This window comes from Bombus vosnesenskii, unplaced genomic scaffold (assembly GCF_011952255.1).
Source record: "Bombus vosnesenskii isolate JDL3184/JDL3185 unplaced genomic scaffold, Bvos_JDL3184-5_v1.1 scf7180000013289, whole genome shotgun sequence".
Taxonomy (NCBI): Eukaryota; Metazoa; Arthropoda; class Insecta; order Hymenoptera; family Apidae; genus Bombus; species Bombus vosnesenskii.
In genome coordinates this window covers 1,688,917-1,711,834 of record NW_022882942.1, presented here as the reverse complement: position 1 = coordinate 1,711,834, position 22,918 = coordinate 1,688,917, and the positions used below count along the sequence as shown (strand labels likewise).

General features: G+C 38.0%; 6 protein-coding genes across 6 annotated transcripts; 4 read left to right on the top strand and 2 right to left on the bottom strand.

Moving 5' to 3' along the window:
- The first annotated feature begins 21 nt into the window (after window positions 1-21).
- LOC117232456 (dimethyladenosine transferase 2, mitochondrial) lies at window positions 22-1,640 on the top strand. Its single transcript, XM_033491803.1, has 3 exons — window positions 22-873; window positions 996-1,294; window positions 1,385-1,640. The coding sequence occupies exons 1-3, from the start codon at window positions 112-114 to the stop codon at window positions 1,581-1,583; spliced, it is 1,260 nt and encodes a 419-aa protein (XP_033347694.1). The 5' UTR covers window positions 22-111; the 3' UTR covers window positions 1,584-1,640.
- Window positions 1,641-1,881: 241 nt separating this feature from the next.
- On the top strand, window positions 1,882-3,186 carry LOC117232459. Its single transcript, XM_033491807.1, has 2 exons — window positions 1,882-2,152; window positions 2,237-3,186. The coding sequence occupies exons 1-2, from the start codon at window positions 2,039-2,041 to the stop codon at window positions 2,690-2,692; spliced, it is 570 nt and encodes a 189-aa protein (XP_033347698.1). The 5' UTR covers window positions 1,882-2,038; the 3' UTR covers window positions 2,693-3,186.
- Window positions 3,075-4,397, bottom strand: LOC117232458 (transmembrane protein 179). Its single transcript, XM_033491806.1, has 3 exons — window positions 4,315-4,397; window positions 4,086-4,228; window positions 3,075-3,980 (listed from the first exon to the last, which is right to left on the bottom strand). Exons 2-3 carry the CDS (start codon window positions 4,193-4,195, stop codon window positions 3,425-3,427), a joined length of 666 nt encoding a protein of 221 aa, XP_033347697.1. The 5' UTR covers window positions 4,196-4,228; window positions 4,315-4,397; the 3' UTR covers window positions 3,075-3,424.
- A 1,036-nt stretch (window positions 4,398-5,433) lies between these two features.
- LOC117232488 (autophagy-related protein 2 homolog B) lies at window positions 5,434-13,698 on the top strand. The gene is made up of 19 exons (XM_033491853.1): window positions 5,434-5,607; window positions 5,773-6,085; window positions 6,161-6,474; window positions 6,547-6,726; window positions 6,829-7,053; window positions 7,132-7,604; window positions 7,674-7,982; window positions 8,046-8,163; window positions 8,246-8,346; window positions 8,425-8,937; window positions 9,009-9,287; window positions 9,362-9,887; window positions 9,992-10,179; window positions 10,252-10,754; window positions 10,834-11,314; window positions 11,389-12,150; window positions 12,253-12,527; window positions 12,609-12,910; window positions 12,974-13,698. The coding sequence occupies exons 1-19, from the start codon at window positions 5,434-5,436 to the stop codon at window positions 13,211-13,213; spliced, it is 6,276 nt and encodes a 2,091-aa protein (XP_033347744.1). The 3' UTR covers window positions 13,214-13,698.
- Window positions 13,699-14,077: 379 nt separating this feature from the next.
- LOC117232571 (dynein regulatory complex subunit 7-like) lies at window positions 14,078-17,657 on the top strand. Its single transcript, XM_033492006.1, has 2 exons — window positions 14,078-14,690; window positions 16,609-17,657. The coding sequence occupies exons 1-2, from the start codon at window positions 14,313-14,315 to the stop codon at window positions 16,744-16,746; spliced, it is 516 nt and encodes a 171-aa protein (XP_033347897.1). The 5' UTR covers window positions 14,078-14,312; the 3' UTR covers window positions 16,747-17,657.
- Window positions 17,658-17,745: 88 nt separating this feature from the next.
- On the bottom strand, window positions 17,746-22,674 carry LOC117232570 (protein distal antenna-like). Its single transcript, XM_033492004.1, has 2 exons — window positions 22,412-22,674; window positions 17,746-19,794 (listed from the first exon to the last, which is right to left on the bottom strand). Exon 2 carries the CDS (start codon window positions 19,618-19,620, stop codon window positions 18,190-18,192), a length of 1,431 nt encoding a protein of 476 aa, XP_033347895.1. The 5' UTR covers window positions 19,621-19,794; window positions 22,412-22,674; the 3' UTR covers window positions 17,746-18,189.
- Window positions 22,675-22,918: the final 244 nt, after the last annotated feature.

The window sequence follows — 22,918 nt, the reverse complement described above, 5'->3', positions numbered from 1 at the left end:
TTTCTTTTATACTTTCTGTTTGGTTTCTATATCAAACTGTGATATATGGGCCTAACCTCAAAAACGTCCTTCGCAATATAACAGTTATTACTGTCCAAAGGAATAAAAACAATGTTATATCATAAATTAATAACATTATCGATTCCATGTATAGTACAAGTTAGCAAATTGCATAATGATGTCACTCATTCTTTGACAAGAAAGTGTTTAAGTCTTATGCAATTACCACAGTACAAAGACAACTCAAACTATTTACATACAAAAAGTGATAAGATTAATAGAGTTTCTGCACCACTTTCCAAATATTTAAATAATATGAATCCAATATTTAAGGAGAAAGTTATAAAAAATTATTTGTCATGGAATGTAAATATGGTCGATCCATATTTAATAAGTGATAATGTAAGCAATAAGTTTAGTACATTGATTAAAGATGATTTATTAGAAAATATGTGTTATGTGATTGAATTAAATCCTGGCTATGGTTTATTAACAAGAAGGTTGTTAGAAGCTGGTGTACCATTTATGCATTTGTATGAAAGTTATGATGCATTTTATCGGGAACTACAAAGTTTAGAAGCAATCTTTCCTAATCGAGTTAAAATAACACAAGCGAATCTTCTTAAGATGCCCAAAATGTTAAATTTAAATAGGTCACTTAGTGCATCTAATAGCCCTAATATGGACTTATGTGAACTATATAATAATGTACCAAAAAGAAAATGGGAAGATAAAAGTTGTATGCAAGTAATTGGAACAGTAACTAAACCTTTATTTATAAGACACTTAATAATAAGTGTAATATTTGAAACAGGCTTCATGATGCATGGAAGAACAATTTTTTATCTTGCAGTATCACCATCTATATGGAATGTCAGTGCTATTACTTTAGACTTTTTTCTATATACATGTCAAAACATTTTGTAACACTTTTATTCAAATGAAGCTTAAAAAACGTTTAGATTGCTATAATTGTTAATTTGTTGTCTTTTTAGAGATACACGTGCTGCAATAAAAGAAATTCAACTCCACAAATTATGTTTAAAATACTATTTAATACTACAATGTTTGGAACATTAGATAGAAAAGGGTTTCTACCATGGCAACAAGTCAGAAAATTAAAGACTAGTAAATTTGGACCTGAGGATGATAGTGAAGTATTATTTGTTGTTAAATTAGAACCAAACTCAAATCTTTTATCATTATTTGGTGGAAGGGAACACCTGATATATTTTTGGCATTTTGTTCGACATTATTTATATAAGCCATCATCGACGGTAATACCAACACTGGAGTGAGTATAACTGTATAGAAGTAACATTTATTCAGAATGTTTTTAAAATGTATTAATATGTAAATATTTTTATTAATACAAATGTTTTAGGAGAGTAATACCAGGTTTTGGTGAAAGATTAGTAAAAAAAAATTATAATATATTTACTCAGTTTAGAGAATTGAATATCGATCAAATCATTGATCTTTATATGGAGTTTAAATCTTGTCCAGAATTTAATGAAAGTTCCTTTTTATCAAGTGGAGATGATATTAGAAGAATATATGATCCATATATGGAAGCAGAATGAAGTTAATCAGTTATGAATGTGATGAAGCACTTAATAAACATAAAATACAGAAAAATATGATGTTTTGAGTTAATAACTTTTATATTCAAAGTTCATACATTTTATCTCTATTAGAAAAAGAACATAGAATTGTACACTGAAAAGTAGTGGGAGTGAAGCTTGAATTACCAGTAAATGCTTAATGTTGATTGGTCATTGATTTTAACTTTCTTATTGTATTTAACTATACTTGCCCTTGAATTCTCCACTCACTCCAGGGTTATTTCAGATCATTCATGGGTATGGTGTACTACAAAGTATCAGCATCTTTTTATTACCTTTTTTTTATAATTGAGATTTACTTGATCACGTCTATGTTAGCATTAAGCAAAAGGTCTAAATAATTTACGACTTTCAAGAAGGCCAAATACTTCTTCCAATTTTATATGAAGATCTTATTATATTGTACATAGAGAATGAAGTGGATAGTTTTTGGTATCACATTAGTAATACGCAATTATATAATATCCTGTCAGGATATTGTATTTCCAAATAATGAAGAGACATCTCACGTGAGCGGTAATGCGGCGGTAATTATAATTAAGGGGCATAAGGAAGGAGACAACTAATCATATGATATAACGACATCAGACAATGTTTTTTTTTTGTTTTAGATAACAGAACGTATTCCAGTGGCTGCACCAAATATATGTCCCAAAGGCATGCTTCTTTATCCTGGAGCTGGAAGTAAAAGTACATGGGTATGCGATTGTAGACCTAGATTTCTATATTTTCCATTGAATGATAGTTGTCATGAAGCATATAGACAAGGACCTTGTGCACCACAGAATTATGTTGTACTTCCTAAGGATGAAGTTATACCAAAGTGTGTGAAAAATCCTTGCCTGGAAGACGGCTTAGTACAATATAATAATACATGTTATCCTCTAAGAACTACAGGTGGTCCTTGTGCCCCTAATGGAGTAATAGGAGTGAATGAAACTACATTTGACTTAGAATGTATGTCAACAGATATTGCACCATTCATAATTATTGATCCACCTTTAAGAAAGTGTCCCGTGGGAAGCCGTAGGAATGTACTTGGAATATGTAGAGTAATTTTAACCTAATATGTTTCTATTTAACAAATTTCTGTTTTTTTAATAACCTGGTATTTATTTGTTTGGCCTCTTTCATATAATAAATATCAATATATTATTATAATTCTGATATATTACGAGAATATATATAACATTTATATTTACAAAATATAGTTCTTATTACATTTATGTATGCTTATTTATAACATGGAACTCTTAATTTACATACATACGTTCATGGAATATAATTGTGTATATCTATACTTACAAATATCACCAATTGTATATTACAATGTTCTTTATGTAATATATTTCTCAATAATATATCTTAATGCAATTTATATGATTTTTACATACTGTATATACAATTGGGCAGAAATATAATACACAATAAAAAAACTAAAATACTATCAGTTAAATTAAAGATACTGAACCTAAATCCTAATTTATAGCATAAATTGCAATTTTATACAGTCTTGATATGTATAAACACAAAGATATAGCTAATAAATTATATCTTTTAAGTAAAAGCCATATTCATTTCAACATTATAACTTCTTACTTCTGTAAATACAGTTTTTCAACTCCTTAATAGATTAAATAAATCATCTTGGATCACATTAAATGTTTATGATTATATTGATTACAACAAAGTGTGCGTTTGGAAAACTGATTTCATAGGGTATAAATATTTCTCTGAAAAGTAAGAATAATAGAACAAAAAAATACTACCATTTTAAGAATTTTAGACAATCAAAATTTTTAAGTTGATTCTTGTATTTCGTTACTTCTGGCAGCTTCTATCAATCTTTGTCTTTCTCTATACATTGAAACCTTCATATTTTCTAATTGATGATATCGTAATAATTTTAGTACTGCGAATACTGACAGGCCAACCCAAATAGATAAACTGGTCCATGTACCAAATTGGACTGCAGCTAATTCAATATGAAAACCAGTTGTGTCTATACCATCAGCTTTGTCAATGTCATTTCCAGCTGCCAATTCGCAAGATGGAAATCTTTTGGTCATACATTGACACCAAGTCATAAATCCAAGCGTAATAATAATTGCGGCGATTAAAGTGATTGTTGTAAGGAATATTGAACTGACAACATCTATGAATGCAGATAGGAACGAACTGTCTTCTCCACGGTACATAAGCAGGGAAAGCCGATAAATTTGAACCGCAGATGTTAACAACAACATCAAACCAACAAATATCGTATAATTACAGTACGCTTGTGAGGCCCAATTTACTACAAACTGACCATCTGATTCTTGCCAAGTTCCTGTTGAGAACAACAGACAATGTCCTCTGTAAACAAATGTTAATCAGTGCATAACATATCTATTTCCATGTATATACATTCTAATAATATTTGTTATATCGAGACTCGGTTTTATTTAGAATGACAACTACCTAAATTCGTCTTCATGCAAACTCATTGGTATGATGATACAAAGTGATAAAACAAGAGCTACGACATATCCAGATATTTGACTAAGAAGTAAGATATTGGTTAGTGCCATCTTTCAAATGACAAAAGAAAATTTCTTTGTTATCTGTAGGAACAGAAAATATAATCCTTGATTAATTTTTAGCAAATTATCAGACAATCCGAATGACAGATCAACCAATCTCCACATACCTGAACTTATTAGTAAACTATATACAGAAATTACTATGAACATAGACACATTCAGGCTAGTAAACATTTTAAAAATATCTTGCATCGATTACATTGACTTTTAAAAAACCATGATTAAACGATTAACTTTTAAACGATATTTAAGAAGAGCGAATTGTTTGTCGAAAAACAATTGTTTTGTTTGAAACATGAAAAATACATAACAAATAATTTAAATTGTTAAAGACAAGAATAAAGATATAATTGCTTCATACTTCGATTCGGTTTAAAGAGCAATTTGCATGTGCATTTAAGAAAGAAACACAATAAAAGGAATACATCATACATCATAATTTATCATACGATCATTTCTTCCAAAAAATCGTATTCTTTCATACATATGCATTCAAACACCTATATAGCAATATTATAATAAAAATGATTTTCACCAATATCTTATACGTTTTAAAATTAACGATGAATAAAAGAATTTTCCCTTAAATATCTTTCAAAAAGTAACATTCAGAAAAGCATAGGATATAATTATTTAATTTCATTCCTTAACTTTTTGTATTATTTCATTCGTTATAGAAAAAGAGAAATGAAGATGCTCGCGTTCATCAAAAAAAAAAAAAAAAATAAAAAACAAAAAGGTTGCAAAAAAACTATAAAAATAGTTGAACATGATAAAGTTTTTACATAAAATCTAGGAAGAAAAATATAAAACGAAAAATCCATCGATACAGGAAAGGGGAGGGAACATTGGAAAACAGAGGTAACGGTCCATCCCTCTCCATAGTCAGCTGATTTCAGTCAATGAGACACCAGTGTTTCATTTCATAGCGTTTGTCCGATAGTCAGAATTCTATGTATGCGGGCGTGCATGTGTGTATGCGTGTGTAGTTGCATCCAAAGGAAAATATTACGCAGCTAGAACCCCGTTATATCCGAATCACCGTATTATGTTAAGGATCATTGCACCAAAGTGGACACGTGTTGGAAAGATGGAATTCACGTGGATAAATTGCTATTCCTACACTGTGCCCGAATAACAGGCCTAATAACGAGACGCATGACGAGAGTTACTTTCGAAAATTCCATGTCTTTCATAGATTAGATTGTTAAACGTGGGTAGAAAATATGTCTTGGTTGGGATGCATTCCTTGGTCTCAAGGGATCAAGAAACGAGCTTGCAGGTATCTCTTACAACGATATCTGGGTCAATTTTTGGAGGAAAAATTGACATTGGATCAGCTCACTGTAGATCTGTACAATGGAACTGGTCGTGTAACCAATGTCAGCCTTGATGTACAGGTACTGTCATTTTCTTTGTTTTATGTTTCTTTGTTAACCCTCAGCTAAAAATAAAGATAGGGCAATTACTTTAGGCCATGCGTGAATTTATTTGTTTGCCTGTAATGACATTCAAAAGTGAGTAAAAAGATGTATAAATATGCATGTGAATTTTTTTTGTAACAGGCCCTTAACGAAATGGGAGAGCAACAACAACTTCCATTAGAATTTGTTGATGGTTTTATATCAGAAATGTCTGTTAGCATACCGTGGTCAGCTTTGCTTAGTGAAGCTAGTTATGTAGAAGTTACCAGTTTAAGATTAACCGTTCAGCCTAGACAGAGGGCAAAAACTGGAACTTCGATGTTTGAGTCTATGTGGAGCTCTATGACATCCAGCATGCAACTTGCACAAGAGTGTTTACAGGAAGATGCAAAAAATGCTGGAAATTCACAGCCATTAGAAGGAGTTGAATTGTTTGCACAAACAATAGATTCAAGTAAGGATTTGCAAATGTTTCAGAAAAGTGGTGATGAGATGTTGTTAAGATATATATAGTATTTATGTATTTCAGTTTTATGTAGAGTGAAAGTAAGATTTATAGATACTGTAATACGTTTGGAACATGTGCCACTAGATTCTTCAACAGGGGTTGCAATAGAAATGTGTATAAAAAATCTTGAATATTCGGATGAAGCAGGCTTAGATCCAAGCAGTACTTCATTAGACCCTAGTCAATCAACAAAAGGATATGTTGTGTCAGCATTCACAACAAAAAGGTTCTATTTAGAAGGTGTGACGTTCCACACAGATGAATTTCCATCTCGAGCGAGAACTTTCTCTAGAAGCATTATAACAACAAGCAGAGGTTCTACACCAGATTCTAAAGTAACATCTTTTACTAGATCTAGCAAGAAAAATATGTGACTGGACATTTTTTGAGGAAGTTTTTCTTTACAGAATTCAGACGGTCATTTTTTCTCTGCACAAGTATCTCCTACTCAAAATATGCAAACTCCTCCAGAAGCAAATATTATTAATAATTTAAGCGAATCAAATCCTATAATGTTTGCTAAGTTAGCAGGCAGACAGGAAATAAGATTAAAATTAAAGCAAGGGGAGGGTGTTTCAGGACCAAAGGTAAAACCTAATTATTAATTTGGTTTATTCAATATAAAAAAGAATAATAGCTTCAAATTATAATTTGTTTGGTATGAAATGAAAGAGAATTAATTACTTCAGGTAGAATTAGAAGTGACATTGGGATCCTTTACTTCATTTCTAAGTCCACGGCAAGTGCATGTGTTATTGGAATTAGGGCATGGACTTGCTTCTCCAGATTTAGAAGATGTTAGTAATGTTGCGCCAAGGGCGTGTACGGAAAAGCCTATGGCTGATAGTGACTTTAATCGCATCGAACGAGAACTTATTCATCAAATACATCCAACTCAAGGATTACGTTCTATGGTATACTATAAAAGTTGTAATAGTGCAATTTCAAAAAATTGGAAAGAATATATTATGTTTAAAAAAATTTTCTAACAGGATTTAAGGCATGCACAAGGATGGTCGACGGCATCTTTAGATGAGTCAGATAATAAAGACGAGTTTTTACCGATGCGGTTACCTGGTTCAACATCAATGAATGATTCGATCACAAGCAATAATATTAGCATGGACGGGAGTATATTATCTAGTAGTATTAGTTTAAAAAATTCAGCAACAAATTTACCAAAGCAACAGAAACACAGGCATAGTGTGGATAATAGTCCATCTGCAGAAACATCTCATTTTCACGTAAGGGTATCTTCCATAGCTGTAATCCTATTACACGAAGACATACTAACCACGTGCGTGGAAGGAGGTGGTTTAACGTGTTCCAGTATACGTCAGATGAAAAATTCGGCGGACGAATTTTTCAAACAATTAGGAATGTTCAGAGCTGGAGGATATGGAAACAAAGACTTTGATAAGGCATCAAAAGTACTCTTAGATGCTTGCCATTTAAGTCATATTAGGTATCTAAAATTAGTATATGACAAATGAAATATGAAACCTTGAATCAAGTCCTTTATTGCTTATTATAGATTACTTGCTGCGCCGTTAGTAATTGAAGGGAGGGAAAAAAATGTTTCATGGTTCTCTGTAGTATCTGGGACACTAACTTTAGCGAGCTTAGAAATTGTAGAATGTTTAATTGATTCAAATAATTCTGGAGCAAACGTGACTCCACCAACTGAATTTGTTGAACTGCTTACATTTCCAAAGGAGGATTCAACGAATTTTGGCTTCACTAATAAAACAGACTTGAAAATGAAATTTAAATATGTAGAGCATATTGAAAATACAGGATATACTCAACTATTGAAATGCGCAGATCCACATACAACAATTGAGTAAGTATATATATGTTTGAAACATGTCAGTTTGACTTAATTTCATCACATTTTTCCTTTTAGTATCGAATTGGAACCGTGCAAAAGTGAAGTGGATATAACTATTGTAGATAGGATATGTGCCCTACTTAATCCGCAACCTATTTGCGTTTGTAATACTGTATCTAGTAATAAGAATACTGTAAGTTACCAGTTTGTATTATTACTGTATTAATTTACTAAACTGTGCAGTTTCCATTATTTTCTTGCTATATAATTTTTAGAATCAACAAACTTTATTTTATCAAGCCATAGAAAGTCCCACTTTGTCAGACTTTGCTGCTATGATAAAAGTATCTTCGTCGCAATGTACAATAAAATTAAGGTAATTTACATACACGTACATAGAAACAAAGATCCATCGAAATTATAAAACATTTCATATACAATAATTTAAAAATAGGTTTCCAATACCAGATTTGAGACCTTTGCACGATATGAATCGAGCACCATGGTGGAAGAGATCGGTGAGAACAGATTATATGATTTTGAAAATGACAGATGCACAAATTCATGCTCGCCCGCATTCAATTTTCTCGAAGAATTGTCCGCATTCTGTGAAAAAACATTTCGAAATTCAATTCCGAAAGTTACTGCTTTCGTATGCAGAAACGGAGACAGACGTTCCATTAAATATAGGCAAAGTTACAACTCATGAAAAAAATAATGCATCGTGTCAACAAGTTAACGAAGGATTTGATTGGGCTAGAATAGTTATTACAATCTATCCGCAACGTTTAAGCGATCAGCTGGAAGATAGCTCTGAAGGAGAGCCAGATTCTAGTTTCGACGAAACTCTAGAAAATACGCCTAAACATCAGCCATCTCCGTTCAGTTCAAAGCGTGTTATTCATGAATCTGACACCCCTCATTCGAAACCCCCTGCACAAGGCGACAAGAATGATTCAGAACAAAGGTTTGCATGATAGTATTTTTTAATTTACGAAAGCATGACGCGACATATATCTAACTCTATGAATTCAACAGAGAGGGCGAAGAATTAATCATACCAGGAAGTCGAGAAGAGATGTTAGAGTTTATGGACGAAGGCATCCGTAGTTCCAGAATACAATTAGAAATTAACTTCCCGTGTGTTTCCGTCCAAATACCATCGAAACATCTGTATGAATTGCTATACAATAGATTCAATACTGATCTTTTTTTATGGAAACCATCGGCGCCAAGACCGAAGTATGGCACGCACATGGAAAATCACATAGGTCTCGATTTGGCATCTACCTTGTTGCAAGAATCTGTTTATCCCAGGTAAACAACATTGAAAACAGATAATATAATTTTTATATATTCGATTAAAAAGATGTATAATTTTCCGTCTTAAGATTTAGCACGTGTAAAAGCAGGATTCAGTATGATTCCGATTCGGACTCGGAGGAAGAGGGTATATTTTATTCTGCAGCCGACAAACATTATAGGCAGCATCAAAACAACGTGTCGAGGAATGGTCAGAGCAATCTAGCACTAATTTTGAATATAGATCAAGGCCTTCTCTGTATGTATACTCCTGTTCGTGACTCAATGCGCAACGTCATCCCTGGGCAACAAGGCGAATTAATAATTCGATTAGAAGATGCGACGATATTTTCGGTAACCGCGTACAAAGGAAATTCAAATCTGAGTTACGTTTGCGCCATGATAAGGGGGATGTCTTTGGATCATTGTGGATTAATGACGACTCCTTTGCAACCACCGTCACTGAGACCTATTAATAGCGACATTCCGCAACATTGTCAAAACACTATATATAAAAGCGGGCTAAACGAGAACGTAATGGGAACAAACAATAATGATGATATGGTGATGCTCGCTATTAGGATACAAGCTGCTCATCAAACTCACCGTATTAAAGTTCGTTTCTTTTTTTTCTTCTTTTTTTCTTTTTTCTTTTAAACTCCGAATAAAATTATCATTTTCATTAATCGATTGAATAATCATAAGTTGTTTTGAAATAGACTTTCAGAGTAGCGGTAGGCATTGCAAATGCTACATTAAGGCATAGAATGTGCAACACTGGCACATCATGGTTTACGCAGTTAACAGATTGTTTGGACGTAGCCGATCATCCTGTTGCTGGATATTCTCCACCAGGAATATTAACAGAATTACACGTGCATCTTTGGAATTGCATGGTCGATTACAGGTTCTTATTTTCATTGACTTAAGCAATATTCACTAAGCACAATAATGTAATAGGGAATTTACATGATTTCAGACCAATTCATCTGCCATTAAGGTCAATGGTAACTCTTGATAATTTTAGTGTTTCCAGCAATATTGCTGCGCATACAAACACTTCAACGCTACGTTTTATAGCAGAGGATATTGCCTTGTTAATATCTAACAAATTAGGGAAAGGTGTGGATCTTCGTCGGGATTATGTGTGCGTAATGGACGTAGGATTGTTTGAATTGTCGCTGAGATTAAACGACAAAATGTGCGGTGGTGCACCTAGAGTGGATTTAAGGGCAAGCAATAACATGTTGCATGTTCGGACTTGCTCAGATTCTGCACGTGCTCTTATTCAATTGTTAACTTATTTTGCCAATGATGGAGATCTTTTGCCGAACATGGAAACCGCCGAAAGTAGTATTACCGTACCAAGTTCTGGCGACGAAGAAAGTCTTCTAGGGAATGAGTGTATTAACACTCTTAGTAAGAGTCAAGTTGAACGTGTTAACAGTTTGATGAAAGAGGCAATGGAAGAAACAGTAAAAGGTAATATCAAGTGGTATAAGAGGAAACATCCTCATCTATTCATCCACATATCTATTATTTCGTTCGAATTATGTTACAGGAATACCTTCGAATACAGACGGTAATACGTTAGTGAATGAAAATCAGGTGGAAGTGTTTTTCTTTCCCGATGAGTCTCGTCCTGCTTCACAGACAGTACCTGAAATGTATAAAAGTTCCGAGAAATATACCAAAACAGAATGTAATATAGAAGCTGAGGATCCAAACGAAGATTTTTGTATATTAGGAGAAGAAGCGGGTACAGGAATTATGCCCAGACATGGTGTTCCAGAAGTTCGTTGGCTTTGTCAAGAATCTTTAAGGATAATAGATAATCACTTCGCGGTTCCACTCGGTAAAACTGATCTACTTAAGGCGCCGAGACATTTCCCAGCTCCAATTTTAAGGTATACCCTTTGTGAAATGACTCTGATCTGGCACATGTATGGAGGAAAAGATTTTGAAGTTCTACAATCGACAGCCAAGAAACAAGTCAGTATAAATGACATTATGGTTCGTCCTAACACGGCGCCTCAGGATAAGTATGCATCCTAGTCTTTAAATATTGACGTGACCAATTCATATGCATTGTACAATATATCATTTACTCTTATAGAACTAGGCCACCATGGTGCGACGGCGTAGCTTTCAATAAGTCTAATTCGAACGAAGTACATTTTGGAAGTGCGCCAAATTCACCACGTGGAAAATGTAGAGAAACAACCGATTGGCAAGTAATGGGAGGTCCTGGCCGCCGTCATGATATTTTAATGGAACTTCAGTTGAATAAAGTGCGCTTTCAACACGAAGTTTATCCGGAAAACACGACAGAAGCAGCAAGACAAATATTATTGGTAAACGAGATAGAAATCAGAGACAGATTGGCGTCCTCGCACATCAACAAGTTCTTGTATCAATATAGTAGTGAAGCAAAACCGAGACAGTCTCACGCGAACATGTTTGTCATGAAAGCGGTGCATGTTAGACCGGACCCAAGATTAAGTGCTCAAGAATGTTGTTTAAAACTCAGTCTACTGCCGTTGCGATTAAATATCGACCAGGATAGCCTACTGTTCTTGATAGAATTTTTCAACGAATTGGGTAACGGTTCGAAGCAAGCTCAAGGAAATTCTAGTGCACCTAACAATTCGCAATCCGCCCCAGTGTCCAAGCAAGGGACACCGACGCATCACCCACCGGTTATGAGTGTGAACGATTCCGCGCCTAATGCACCAACGCCAACGAATACATCACAAAACGATAGCATAGATCCGAACTTGTTGATACTCTTGGAAGATGAATTGATGATCAAAGAAAACAATGTGAAGGCGAAACCGACGTATGAAGTTTACGAAGATTGTCAACCAATATATTTTAGGTAATATTAATAAAATTATAATTAATATTCGAATAATAGTTATAGGCTAATGTCCCTTTTTGATATATAATATTGAAACTTGATTTATTTGATTCATGTTAGGAGTGTGATATTTTCCCCTGAAGTCCTTGTTCGATTAGATTATCATGGAAAGCGTGTAGACCTCACTCATGGGCCGTTAGCAGGGCTTCTAATGGGCCTGGCGCAGTTGAATTGCTCCGAATTAAGACTGAAAAGATTAACACATCGGCATGGACTTTTGGGATTCGATAAATTAGTAACGTTTTTACTTTCCGAATGGTTGCGAGATATAAAGAAGAATCAACTTCCAAGTTTACTTGGCGGTGTCGGTCCCATGCACTCGTTAGTACAATTGTGTAAGTATATGTTTGTCGTATTGTAAATAAAATTCAGAATAATGTAATATATATTTAAGCACGATAATATGCTTGTTGTAGTTCAAGGAATAAGGGATTTGTTCTGGTTGCCTATCGAACAATACCAGAAAGATGGTAGGCTATTTAGAGGACTACAACGAGGTGCAAACAGTTTCACGACGTCTACCGCAATGGCGGCGTTGGAATTGACTTCTAGGTTGATACACGCTATACAAAGTACAGCCGAGACAGCTTATGATATGGTGAGTCCTGGTCCAAGCGTGAGGCGTAAACACAAGGGACAGAAAGGACGCCGGAAAAGATATAGTCAGCCATTGGATATTCGAGAAGGGATGGCTAATGCGTATATGCTAGTAAAAGAGGTAAATTATTGGAATGATAAAATACTGGAGTATAAGATCGCTAATTTTATTTTTTAATTTCAGGGCTTAGGGGAAACGGCAAATCAATTAGTTCGTGTAGCTAGCGAAGAACACGAACAAAAAGGAGTCTCTGGTGCTGTAGGAGGTGTGTTACGACAAATACCACCGACTGTTGTGAAGCCAATTATTTTAGCTACAGAAGCGACGAGCAACGTTTTAGGTGGTATGCAATCGCAATTAGTGCCGGATGCCAGACGGGAGGCAGCTCAAAAGTGGCGGCAAGATTCAAATGACGCGAATTGAAGTTGCTCCTCGGAGCGATGGTATAATTCGATGTTTCGATCGACTTTCGTGTGACACATGAGAATCCATGACGTGAATGAATGAATAATGTTATAGGAGAAAAATGCGGTTGAAGTTCTTTTATCGAGATAAGAGGTATACGAAAGATGATGAGTAGTAAATTGGCTCGATGGTACATATGGCATTACCAAATCTTTTTGGACCTAAATCGCATAAATTTTGAAGAACGCAAAGTCCTTTTTAAAATGATATAACACATTTATAACTAATTGTATGTTTCAGTTTTATTGGTCTTGTTACATATTACAAAAAGATCGATCCAATTTGTTATATTTATAGTTTATAAATAAAATATATATATCATCGTGAGCATCGTTTTCATAGCTTGTATGTATTTTTGTTCTAATAATGCGTATGTTTTATACCAATGATATGTATGTGAAAAATTTCATTAATAAAATTATGACGCTTATTATTGCACGCCACTTTTTGCGCGAAATGTAATTTATTCCTAAAATATAAATTCTAAATATCCAGGAGATCTCTAAATAATTTGTGTATATACATATTCAAATAGAATATAAAATTTATCTACTGCCGATATATCGTTGGTAACTGAAGTACATATATCCACCGTTTACGATCCTTTTTACAGATGTCATAACGAGAAATCCTTGTAAATATAGGCCACCTTGTATCGCAGAGAAAAACTACATACCACATACGATAAAAAAGTCTATACATTAACCGCGATTTTACTAATTTAATAAACGTTGACGCATGTGTATTCTAATCGTAACACCTAATGTATAAAACGCAACGAAAAGGTTACAACTGATACGTCTATCATATTTTTTTACAGTTGATTCGTGGTTCAAACATGCACGGAAGATGCTGCCGCCTATCGAGCATTCTAAAAATTACTGTATACTGTATATGCGTAGAACACATTGTTTTCATAAGTTACCGTGGCAATAAACAATTCTTAAGGAACAGTTTGGATCATGACTACCTTAGATACAAATAAATAACGATAACAAGCTGAAGTAGTAACGGTGAAGTTATTAACCTTACTTCTGCTCTAAATCATTTATTTATTATGAAATTACAAATGACCGAAGAAGTCGAATATCACGAAAGTCACGAAAGTCATGAAAGTTATGAAAGTGTATCAACTTATTCGGAAGAGGAAGATGATAGGTCGAAGAAAGAATCAACGTACGAAAGTCTTCTTGAAATAACGCGGGAGCACATACAGGAAGTGCAACAAGAATTATGTCTAATCAAACTGTGTTGGCCCGAAGTTGACCGCACAAAAGATCTCTACCTAAAAACACTTCCGAATAGTTATTGTAGTGTCAGCGATAAAGAGAAGCTGCTCGCGTGGTACGCCGAAAATTTTCGACAACAATTTCACGTGAAATATCCAAATCGAAAACCGCTATTGCTAGCGTGCGAAAATGAATGCGGTGTGCAAGTGAGTAAATTATTAAATGTACGATGAAGTTCAGGATTCGAATGAAACTGCGGTCTATGAATGGTTCATTTCTATCATTCCTCGTTTGTGGTTGAAAATCCTAACACCGGACTAAAATATAAAATTTATTTTAAGGCATCAATCCTTTATCACCTTAGTAGAAATTATACATGTTGGAAAAAAACGTATTGTTGTAAACTTATAAAATTTTTCAAAAATTACAGAATTGGTCATTTTGACCGTTCAGTTTTAATCATAATATACGTATTATCAAAGATAACATGCTCTATGGAAATTACGTAATTGGATCAAAGTTTGGATCATGGTGATGAATACGTCTTTATGAAAATGTCAGTTGTTTAAATAATTCTATTTTTATTTATACTTCATTTCGTTAAAATTAATCATTTTTTAAGTATTAAAATAAAGGTAGTAATCGAGACTCGAACGTTAGTTTCGATTTATCGGTTCCTTCATCCTACGATAGTTTTTTCAATATTAGGTTATTTATTCAAGACTCTCTTTCGCGTGATCGAAGATTTTTACCTCTTAAAAAACGCAGAGATCGTCCGTTGGAATAGTTACAAATCAATATACGTCGTTGGCGCGATCTCTCGAGCCGTCGCCTACTTGATTTTTAAATATTTCAAAATGGCGAACAATAGTAATGTACAGGGAATTAGTTTGCGTATTCTTTAACTCGATTTATCGTAATTAGCTGAAAAGATTCTCGAATGTTTATATATCTATAACATCATATATATTTACATCATACACTTTTTTCTGCACATTATAACACGTGTTTCGTTATTTCCCTTTATCTAAACAGTAAGTAACTTTTATACAAACGAAACGACGTTCGTGAAAAATATGTATATTCAGTGCCAAAAAAGAAACGATCCGTCTACGCAATCCACCTGCAACGAGTTACTCTTTAAAACAGACTTAACCTGTATTCTCACGTTCAAGTATCTTCCAGTAAAGAAAGTTTCATTTCTCGTTACTCACGACCACATACCTTCCGCTACATCTTTTCGATAAAAAAGATTCAAGTTAAAGAATTATGCGAATATTTTCTTGTTTCATTTGGTTTTTTTTTTTTTTTTTTCGTGCATTCACTCGATGAATATTTGTTTCGACTCATTATACAAAGGCATTATTCTTCTGTATAAAGATTAAAACCTGTTATAAATAAAATTATCAGCATCGAGAAATTTTCTTTGAGTCGTTCAAGAGTGTTCTTTTCAAGGGTAACAAGGAATGTCATTCTTGATGTAGACTAAGTCTTTCTCTTCATTATCAATATTTTTTCTTATTCGTTTGTTCTTCATTTAACGTAAGTAGTGGAAATACAACTGTGTAGTAGGAATTTTTCTAATACACTCGAAACTCCTTCTACAATCTAAATAATAAAAATAAATTTCGCTATACATTTATTTATATACGTTTTAAATGAACTACAATACATAGTATGCACTTTGCGTACAAGTGCACCGTCACAGTCTTATTTACACGTACTGTCATTCGACAGTACACCTCCCATACTTTGGTTTGTAATTGTGTGTTAGTTTTCTAAATATACTTTGCTAACAGCAAGATTATTTCCCTTTAACGCACATCTAATGTTTCGCGCGTCATGTGACCGCAATTGAAAGAACAATCGTTTCGTCAGACTATGTTCTCTATTCCAGAAAAACGTATCTAGGAGGAAAATTAAAAAGCAAACTTATAAATGCTTCACATGATGCATGGGAAATAAAAGAAAACAGAAGAAAAATAAATACACGGAAAAAGATTGTTTTTTGTGGGAGAGGGGAGGAGGGGGATAATCTTGCTGCAACAAAGTAACACTTAAGAATAAGAAAAAGAAATTACGAAATAGGAAATATTTTTACAGTTTAAATCGTTTCTCTTGCAGAAATTCGTATCTACTACTATCAGACGAAGTACACTGCCATATCCAGACCTGTACACGTGGCAGGGATGCGGAAAATTTGTCAGTGACTACGTCGAATACGAGCCTCTGGACAAAGCACTCAGTATGGCAAGTAATTAAATGTATTTTCCAGAAAAACACCTTATCTTATAAAGTTCTGCGACAAAGGTCCTTAATTATATATGTATACTTTTATATATAATATATAATTTCTCACCGATATAACAAACATCTTTTTGTCATTTTTTTTATTACGATTTTTTTCATTCATTTTATTTGGACCATTTAGTTTCGTGCGAGTCGCGTGCACACCATTTTAATTCTTATTATTATTTACCATACGTAAATACGCGTTAACATAACGAGAGGTAGAACTGTTTGGGATAAAAGCTCAGTCCACAATTAAATATCGCGTATATGAAGCTATGTATTAATTCTTTTTTCTTCTTAGATATATTCGCTTAATAATTAGAATGTAACGGTAAAACTAAAATATGTTCTCGACCGTAGATAATGCAGATTTGCGATCTTGATTCTTGACTTATGGCATGTATAACTATTCCATTGGTCATGATAATGTAACGGAGATTTCGTAAAAAATGTTGACAACGCAATATCGTCCATCGGCCGAGAAAGAACGATCGATTTCGTTCCGTTTTTTCATTTGTATATGATCGTAAGGAAATTTATCGCCGCGCGCACACGCACGCACTTAAACTAACGAATGACAAGTTTAATCGATAATTATACCTCTCTACGAACATTTTATTTTCCGTTATAATTACAACAGTTCATTCATGATTTTGGTATAATCTCTTATGTACAAGATTCTAATAAGAAAACTGTAGAATAATTATGATCCATTTTGATTTAACCCGACTCCTATATATAAGATACCTCGAAAAAAAGAAACAGAAAAGAAAAATGTCGGAACAGAAAAAATGTCGAAAATATAGAACAAAAGGAGTAAAAAATAATAAATGTACGCATTTCATCGAATACGAGAGGCGTGCTTGAGAAATATATGGATCGTGTTTGATCCGTTCAAATTAAATTGACATAATAAGAAATCCGTTAAACATGATAGAAGGCAAACACTGGTTTTCCCTCTTCATCTTGTTTTTTTTGCACACATACACACATAGGCGAATCGGAAACACAAGGTGTACTAATCTTCGGGAATCGGCACGAACGAAACGACAAGAAATAGAGAAGAAAAAAAAAACGAAAAAAATGAACGCGTCGTTTCAACGGGACGTGGAGTTTCAACGGGGTGTGGAGTTGTTTCAGCGGGACGTGGAGTTTTAGCGGGACGTGGAGTTTCAAGGGGACGACGACGGCGACGGCGACGGCGACGGCGACGACGACGGTATGTCGCGTACGATAACGTTCGAAGAGCAACGATACTCTTGTACAGCCATTTTCTGTGTCTGTTTGGGTGTCTGTTTGTGTTTTCGTCCGATTCTACCTATCTTTTTTTCACCTCGTGAGCCGCGCGACGATCGTTAACACAGTTTCTTAATATATAACTAGCATCACAGCTTCTGCCTCCTCTCTTCTCGCCTATTTTCTACTTTGTTTCGAACTAGACGACGACTTCTTTCTATGTGCCTTCAGCCTGTCCAACAGATATTTGAACTGTATGATCTGAAGTCTTGTAACCGACGGCTCGGAGCATTTGTACATCAACCACTTCAAGAACTTCTCGCCGTGCCGGATCGCTTCCTCGCCGTTGATCGCGTCTTCGCCATTCGCCTCGTGGTTCTCCGTGGGGGCAGGGCCGGCGGCGGCGGCGGCGGGGGCGGCGGCGGCGGGGGCGGCGGCGGCGACAGCGGCGGACTCCTCCTCCATGTTCACGTTTCGCAACACGTTCTCACTGTTGTTGCTACCAAGTACATTGTCGAGCATGGCCCTCGTTCTGCTGGGCGATTTCTTGGCGACCAGAGTGTGTGCTGGCGGCGTCGGCGTCGGCGTTACCAACGGGAAACTACACTGCTTGTACCACTGCCAGAACCACGAACCGTCCTGCTGGTTGATGCTCGGATTGAAACTCGCCGACTGTTGACCGAGTAGCTGTTGCTGCTGCGTCAGCCACAGCCATAATGCCTCGTCCACCTTCTTGTTGTTGCTACCGCTGCTGCTCATGTTCCCGTCCTTCCTCGGTTTGCTGCTCGATCTTGGAATGCTATTGGTCTCGTGTGTTTTCCGGGGAGAGGCGGGCACCAGGGTAGATGGCGCTTCTGCGGCAGGTGGCAAACTCTTTCGTGTGCTGCATGATTTTGCGACCACCGAGTCCATTTGCGTCGGTGCGATCGCTGAGAGACTGTGCCTCTTGTTACTATTGGTCAAATTACTCATGTTTCCGAGATGACACGCGTTTCCGGTGTTCTTTGTGTATTGCAGCCCGTTCTCCACGAGACCGACGGTGCTGCCGTGCGTCAAGGCCGGCGACATACCCAACAAATTTTTGGCAAGTGTGCCGGTTGCGCCTGATAACAGTCCCAACTGTTGCAGAAGCAACGAACTATTTTCGGGTCTCATGCCGGCCATGCTGGTCATCAGTCCTACGTAATCGATCCTCGGTTTGTTATCTGGTTTACCATCGGAGTCGGTACAAACGTCACCCACAAACGACGTGCTCGCGCTCGTTACCGATGTTTGTTGATCTATTTTCGCCTTCTTCGCACAAGGACCCTCGTCCTCGCTCGACAAATTCGTCGTGCCACCGGCCAAGTTAGCAGCTGCCACGTTCGCGCCGGAAGACGAGGCGGGCGAGTGGGCCTCGCTATCCGGCGTCGAAGAATTTCTTGCCATGCCCCTGATCTTGTGCTCGGATTTACACCATCCGCGTAACGTCGACTCCGGTACGCCGATATCGCGTGCAACCGACGCTTTGCTCTCTCCCTCGTGGACCCTCTGTATGGCGTCCATCTTCTCTGAAGCGGAAAGCGCTCTTAAGGGGCGCTTACCCGGACGCGCCGATTCACCTCTCATTCCGGTGAGGCGTCTACTTTTCGCGCCTTTCCGGAAACGATTCTTGCAAACTCCGTCCTCTGTCGTCGTGATGCCTTCGTAGATCACTTGCAGATCTACTTTAGCGGTTTTGCGATCTGTGCCACGCGACTTATCGCCAATCTCCGACGCCTGATGAGTCGTCCTCGTAAGCGCCTGTAAACGTTAGAGAGAATCGATTAGTGTCAGTGTCTAAAGGTTTTTGTCGCATGCCACGCTTAGCACGATTTATCGAGCGCTTCCAAGAGAACGTAATGCAACCGAGGAATCGCGCCAACTCTATCCGAAATTACTTTACGAATTCGCTAGGAACACGGGTTGATTTCACGAAATGAATAACGTCGAGGAGGAAAATGCATCGAAATGTGGTAATATCGATCGTCGAAGAAAATGTCGATGAGAACGAGGTGGAACGGGCGATGGAACAGGAGTTTCGGGAAATTCGAAAATGTCACGATGCTCGAACGGAATTGGAGCGCGACGAGCGATGACGGGTGTTTCGCGTTTGTCCTTGACGGCCGTCCTTTCGTCGAATCGTTGCGTCGAGTCTGTGTATGTGTGAGTGTCTTTTTTTATTGGCACTGTCCCTTTCTCGCGAGCCGGTCGCGTCGGTGTATCTCTGTCGCTGGCTCGAGAGTTGCGAACGCACGCACAACAGCGAGCGGACAGAAGACAGAACTGTGAGAACAAAGAGGAGACACTAAGCATTCGTACGCGCGTCGTTTGCGCGAAGGAGACGAAGAATAGGCGCACGATCGTCAGGGCTCGCGGACCACGAATATATACAATACACACATTCGACAAGAGAAAGAAGGATAGAAGGCGACAAAAAGAGAACTAAACGAGACAAACGAACGCGCGACAACGAACGAGGAAAAAAAGACGGCGATGTATCCGAAACGCACGCTTCGAAACGCGACGACGAAAACTGAACTAATCTGACTACACGGTTACGGCTGCCCGGCACGACCTCTCTCAGAGACACGATATCGCGTGTGTCTCTAGCCGCGTCTCTGTCTCGCACGAGTTCATCTTTCTCATTCCTACCATTTATTCCTCGTGGTACAGCAATAATATCGTTTCCCGCGCGGACTGCGGATTGGCTGATGTGGCCGCAAGCGAAGAACACCAGAACACCAAAGCAACGTGCACCGTTTTACTCGTACTAGCGCAGAGACGAGGACGTGTGTTTCGGATCGAGGGAACAAGAGAGAAAAGGGTAGATATGGAACGAGAGAAACGAAGAGATGAAAAGACAGAGAGCAGGAGGCGGAGGACGACGACGAAGAGGTGGTCGACGACGGTGTACGTACGGGACCGAGTAGCGGAGAAGTGTGGCAAACGGAGCGAGGAAAAGAGAGAGAGAAAGAGAGAGAGAGAAAGAGAGAGAGAGAGAGAGAGAGAGCGCGAGAGAGTAGCGCTGCCACAAGCAAGGAGAAGGGAGGGTGGTAGACGAGGAGGGGAACCGCCCGACCGAGTTGTTTCATTCATAAAAAAGTTCTTTATTACTCTCTGTGAGCGCATGTGCTATTCCACGGAGGAGGACCTCCCCCGACCGGCGTAACCACGTTTACACACGGTATTATTTACTACTGCGCGAGATACGAATCGCTGCCACACGCCGTGGCAACGGTACGGCGTACGGATCTCTTCCGTATCGTTGGCCACTGCTATCGAGTTTTCTTTTCTTTTCGGCACTACGTTCTTTCGATATCGAATATCGGTCATCGGTCAACGTCGTGTCAGAAGCGTTATTCGTCGTCCAGTGTCGTCGCGATCCTCGTCCATTATCGTCGTCACAGTCGAAAATCTCAGTTGCAATTTCACAGGAGCTGCTTCTCTCCGTATCGAAATCACCTTACTGACGCTTGTCGATTCGAACGAGGCGATCGGTGAAGGACGGTACTCGCACACACCAGCACGCACGAGTTCGCGAAGCTCTCTCTTACTTTATCGAGCACGTCGCGCGCGTGTGTCCCCTGTCTCGCGGACAAGCAATTGGAATTCCTCGCGTGTCCACACGCAGGTCCGATATAGTTGGATGGCGCGATCTGGAACGTGAACGTCGATCGATCGCCTTCTCGCGCGTCACAAGACCGCTCGAGGCTTGCTGTGACGTTTCGTGACAACGCTCGGAGAGAACCGACTAGACACAGGATAAAAGAACAGGAGAGGAGAAACATGAAAAAAAGTTCGAACGGAGCAAGCACGTTTATAAACGCGAAAGAATCTTTCCCTCGATCTCTTCTTCGTCCCTTTGTGTTTGGTGTTGCTTTTTCCCCGTAACCGTAACCGAGAAATTCGCGCGAGCGCGTGAAAAAGATTTCGCAAAAAAGTTTCTTCTATTACGGAAGAGTGACATTCAGAAAAAGGAGAACAGAAAAAGAACTAACTTTCAACTAGGAACTAAAGTCGACGAATTTGGAAGCACTCCGTATAAATGGTGCCAAGCATGGCACGCCGGCACTGATCGATCTTCACTATTCACTTTTTCAATTCACTTTCTTCTCTTCACTCGGAGTCGATCGACTATGAGATCGTCGCAGCGATGACCCGAAAAAATTTCAACAATTCTCGGATTGCGTCCCGTCGGCGCGTATACGTATGTCCGTATACCCGTAACGCGCGTTATTCGTTAAATCGGAAAAATCAGCAAGCACACCGGCGCGCTTTGCTTTTGATTTCAAACTATTCACCGATACGATGTACCTTGTCGCGTGCAAAATAATAAATAATAGTCGCGTGCGAAAACTGTAGCACCGACGATCCTCACCTGATGGTGGATCGACCTCGACTGAACCACCGATGATGCGCGCCGCGTTGCGTAGCCTCTTCTCTTGTCGACTACCGAACCTGTGTGATGATCGTCGCCGATCTGTTGATCCGTCCGGTTCCACTGCTCACAGTTAAATGTTTCGATGAATGTGCACACGGTACACTACAGCTGCAGATCAGAACGCACGATGGGGGTGGGGCGCGTGAAACCAGCAACGCACGATGCTCTACGAACGGATCGCGGCGCTCAACTGCTGCGGTGGTCGTTGCCGGCTTTCCGCGGACTCGCGACGCCGTCTTCTGTTCCATCCCCCCCCTCTCCGTTACTCCCGCCCCACTACCCGGACTTCCCCTGGCCGTGCGGCACCGAACCATTCGGCCCTTCCTCCCACCACGTCCTTCGGTCCCCTCCGCACTCCGTAAAACTCCGCCACAGCCCAGCCTTTGCTCCTCGTCTCGCCTTGCCTTGTCTTGTCTTGCCTTGCCTTACCATTGCCTTGCCATT

Coding starts and splice junctions, on each gene's coding strand:
- LOC117232459 (XM_033491807.1), top strand. CDS start 2,039: ATGAAGTGGATAGTTTTTGGTATCACATTAGTAATACGCAATTATATA. Junction 2,153..2,236: donor ACGTGAGCGGTAATGCGGCG/GTAATTATAATT, acceptor TTTTTGTTTTAG/ATAACAGAACGTATTCCAGT.
- LOC117232571 (XM_033492006.1), top strand. CDS start 14,313: ATGAAATTACAAATGACCGAAGAAGTCGAATATCACGAAAGTCACGAA. Junction 14,691..16,608: donor AAAATGAATGCGGTGTGCAA/GTGAGTAAATTA, acceptor TTTCTCTTGCAG/AAATTCGTATCTACTACTAT.
- LOC117232570 (XM_033492004.1), bottom strand. CDS start 19,620: ATGAGAGGTGAATCGGCGCGTCCGGGTAAGCGCCCCTTAAGAGCGCTT.
- LOC117232456 (XM_033491803.1), top strand. CDS start 112: ATGTTATATCATAAATTAATAACATTATCGATTCCATGTATAGTACAA. Junction 874..995: donor TATCACCATCTATATGGAAT/GTCAGTGCTATT, acceptor TTGTCTTTTTAG/AGATACACGTGCTGCAATAA. Junction 1,295..1,384: donor ACGGTAATACCAACACTGGA/GTGAGTATAACT, acceptor CAAATGTTTTAG/GAGAGTAATACCAGGTTTTG.
- LOC117232458 (XM_033491806.1), bottom strand. CDS start 4,195: ATGGCACTAACCAATATCTTACTTCTTAGTCAAATATCTGGATATGTC. Junction 3,981..4,085: donor TTGCATGAAGACGAATTTAG/GTAGTTGTCATT, acceptor ATTTGTTTACAG/AGGACATTGTCTGTTGTTCT.
- LOC117232488 (XM_033491853.1), top strand. CDS start 5,434: ATGTCTTGGTTGGGATGCATTCCTTGGTCTCAAGGGATCAAGAAACGA. Junction 5,608..5,772: donor ATGTCAGCCTTGATGTACAG/GTACTGTCATTT, acceptor TTTTTGTAACAG/GCCCTTAACGAAATGGGAGA. Junction 12,528..12,608: donor GCACTCGTTAGTACAATTGT/GTAAGTATATGT, acceptor TGCTTGTTGTAG/TTCAAGGAATAAGGGATTTG.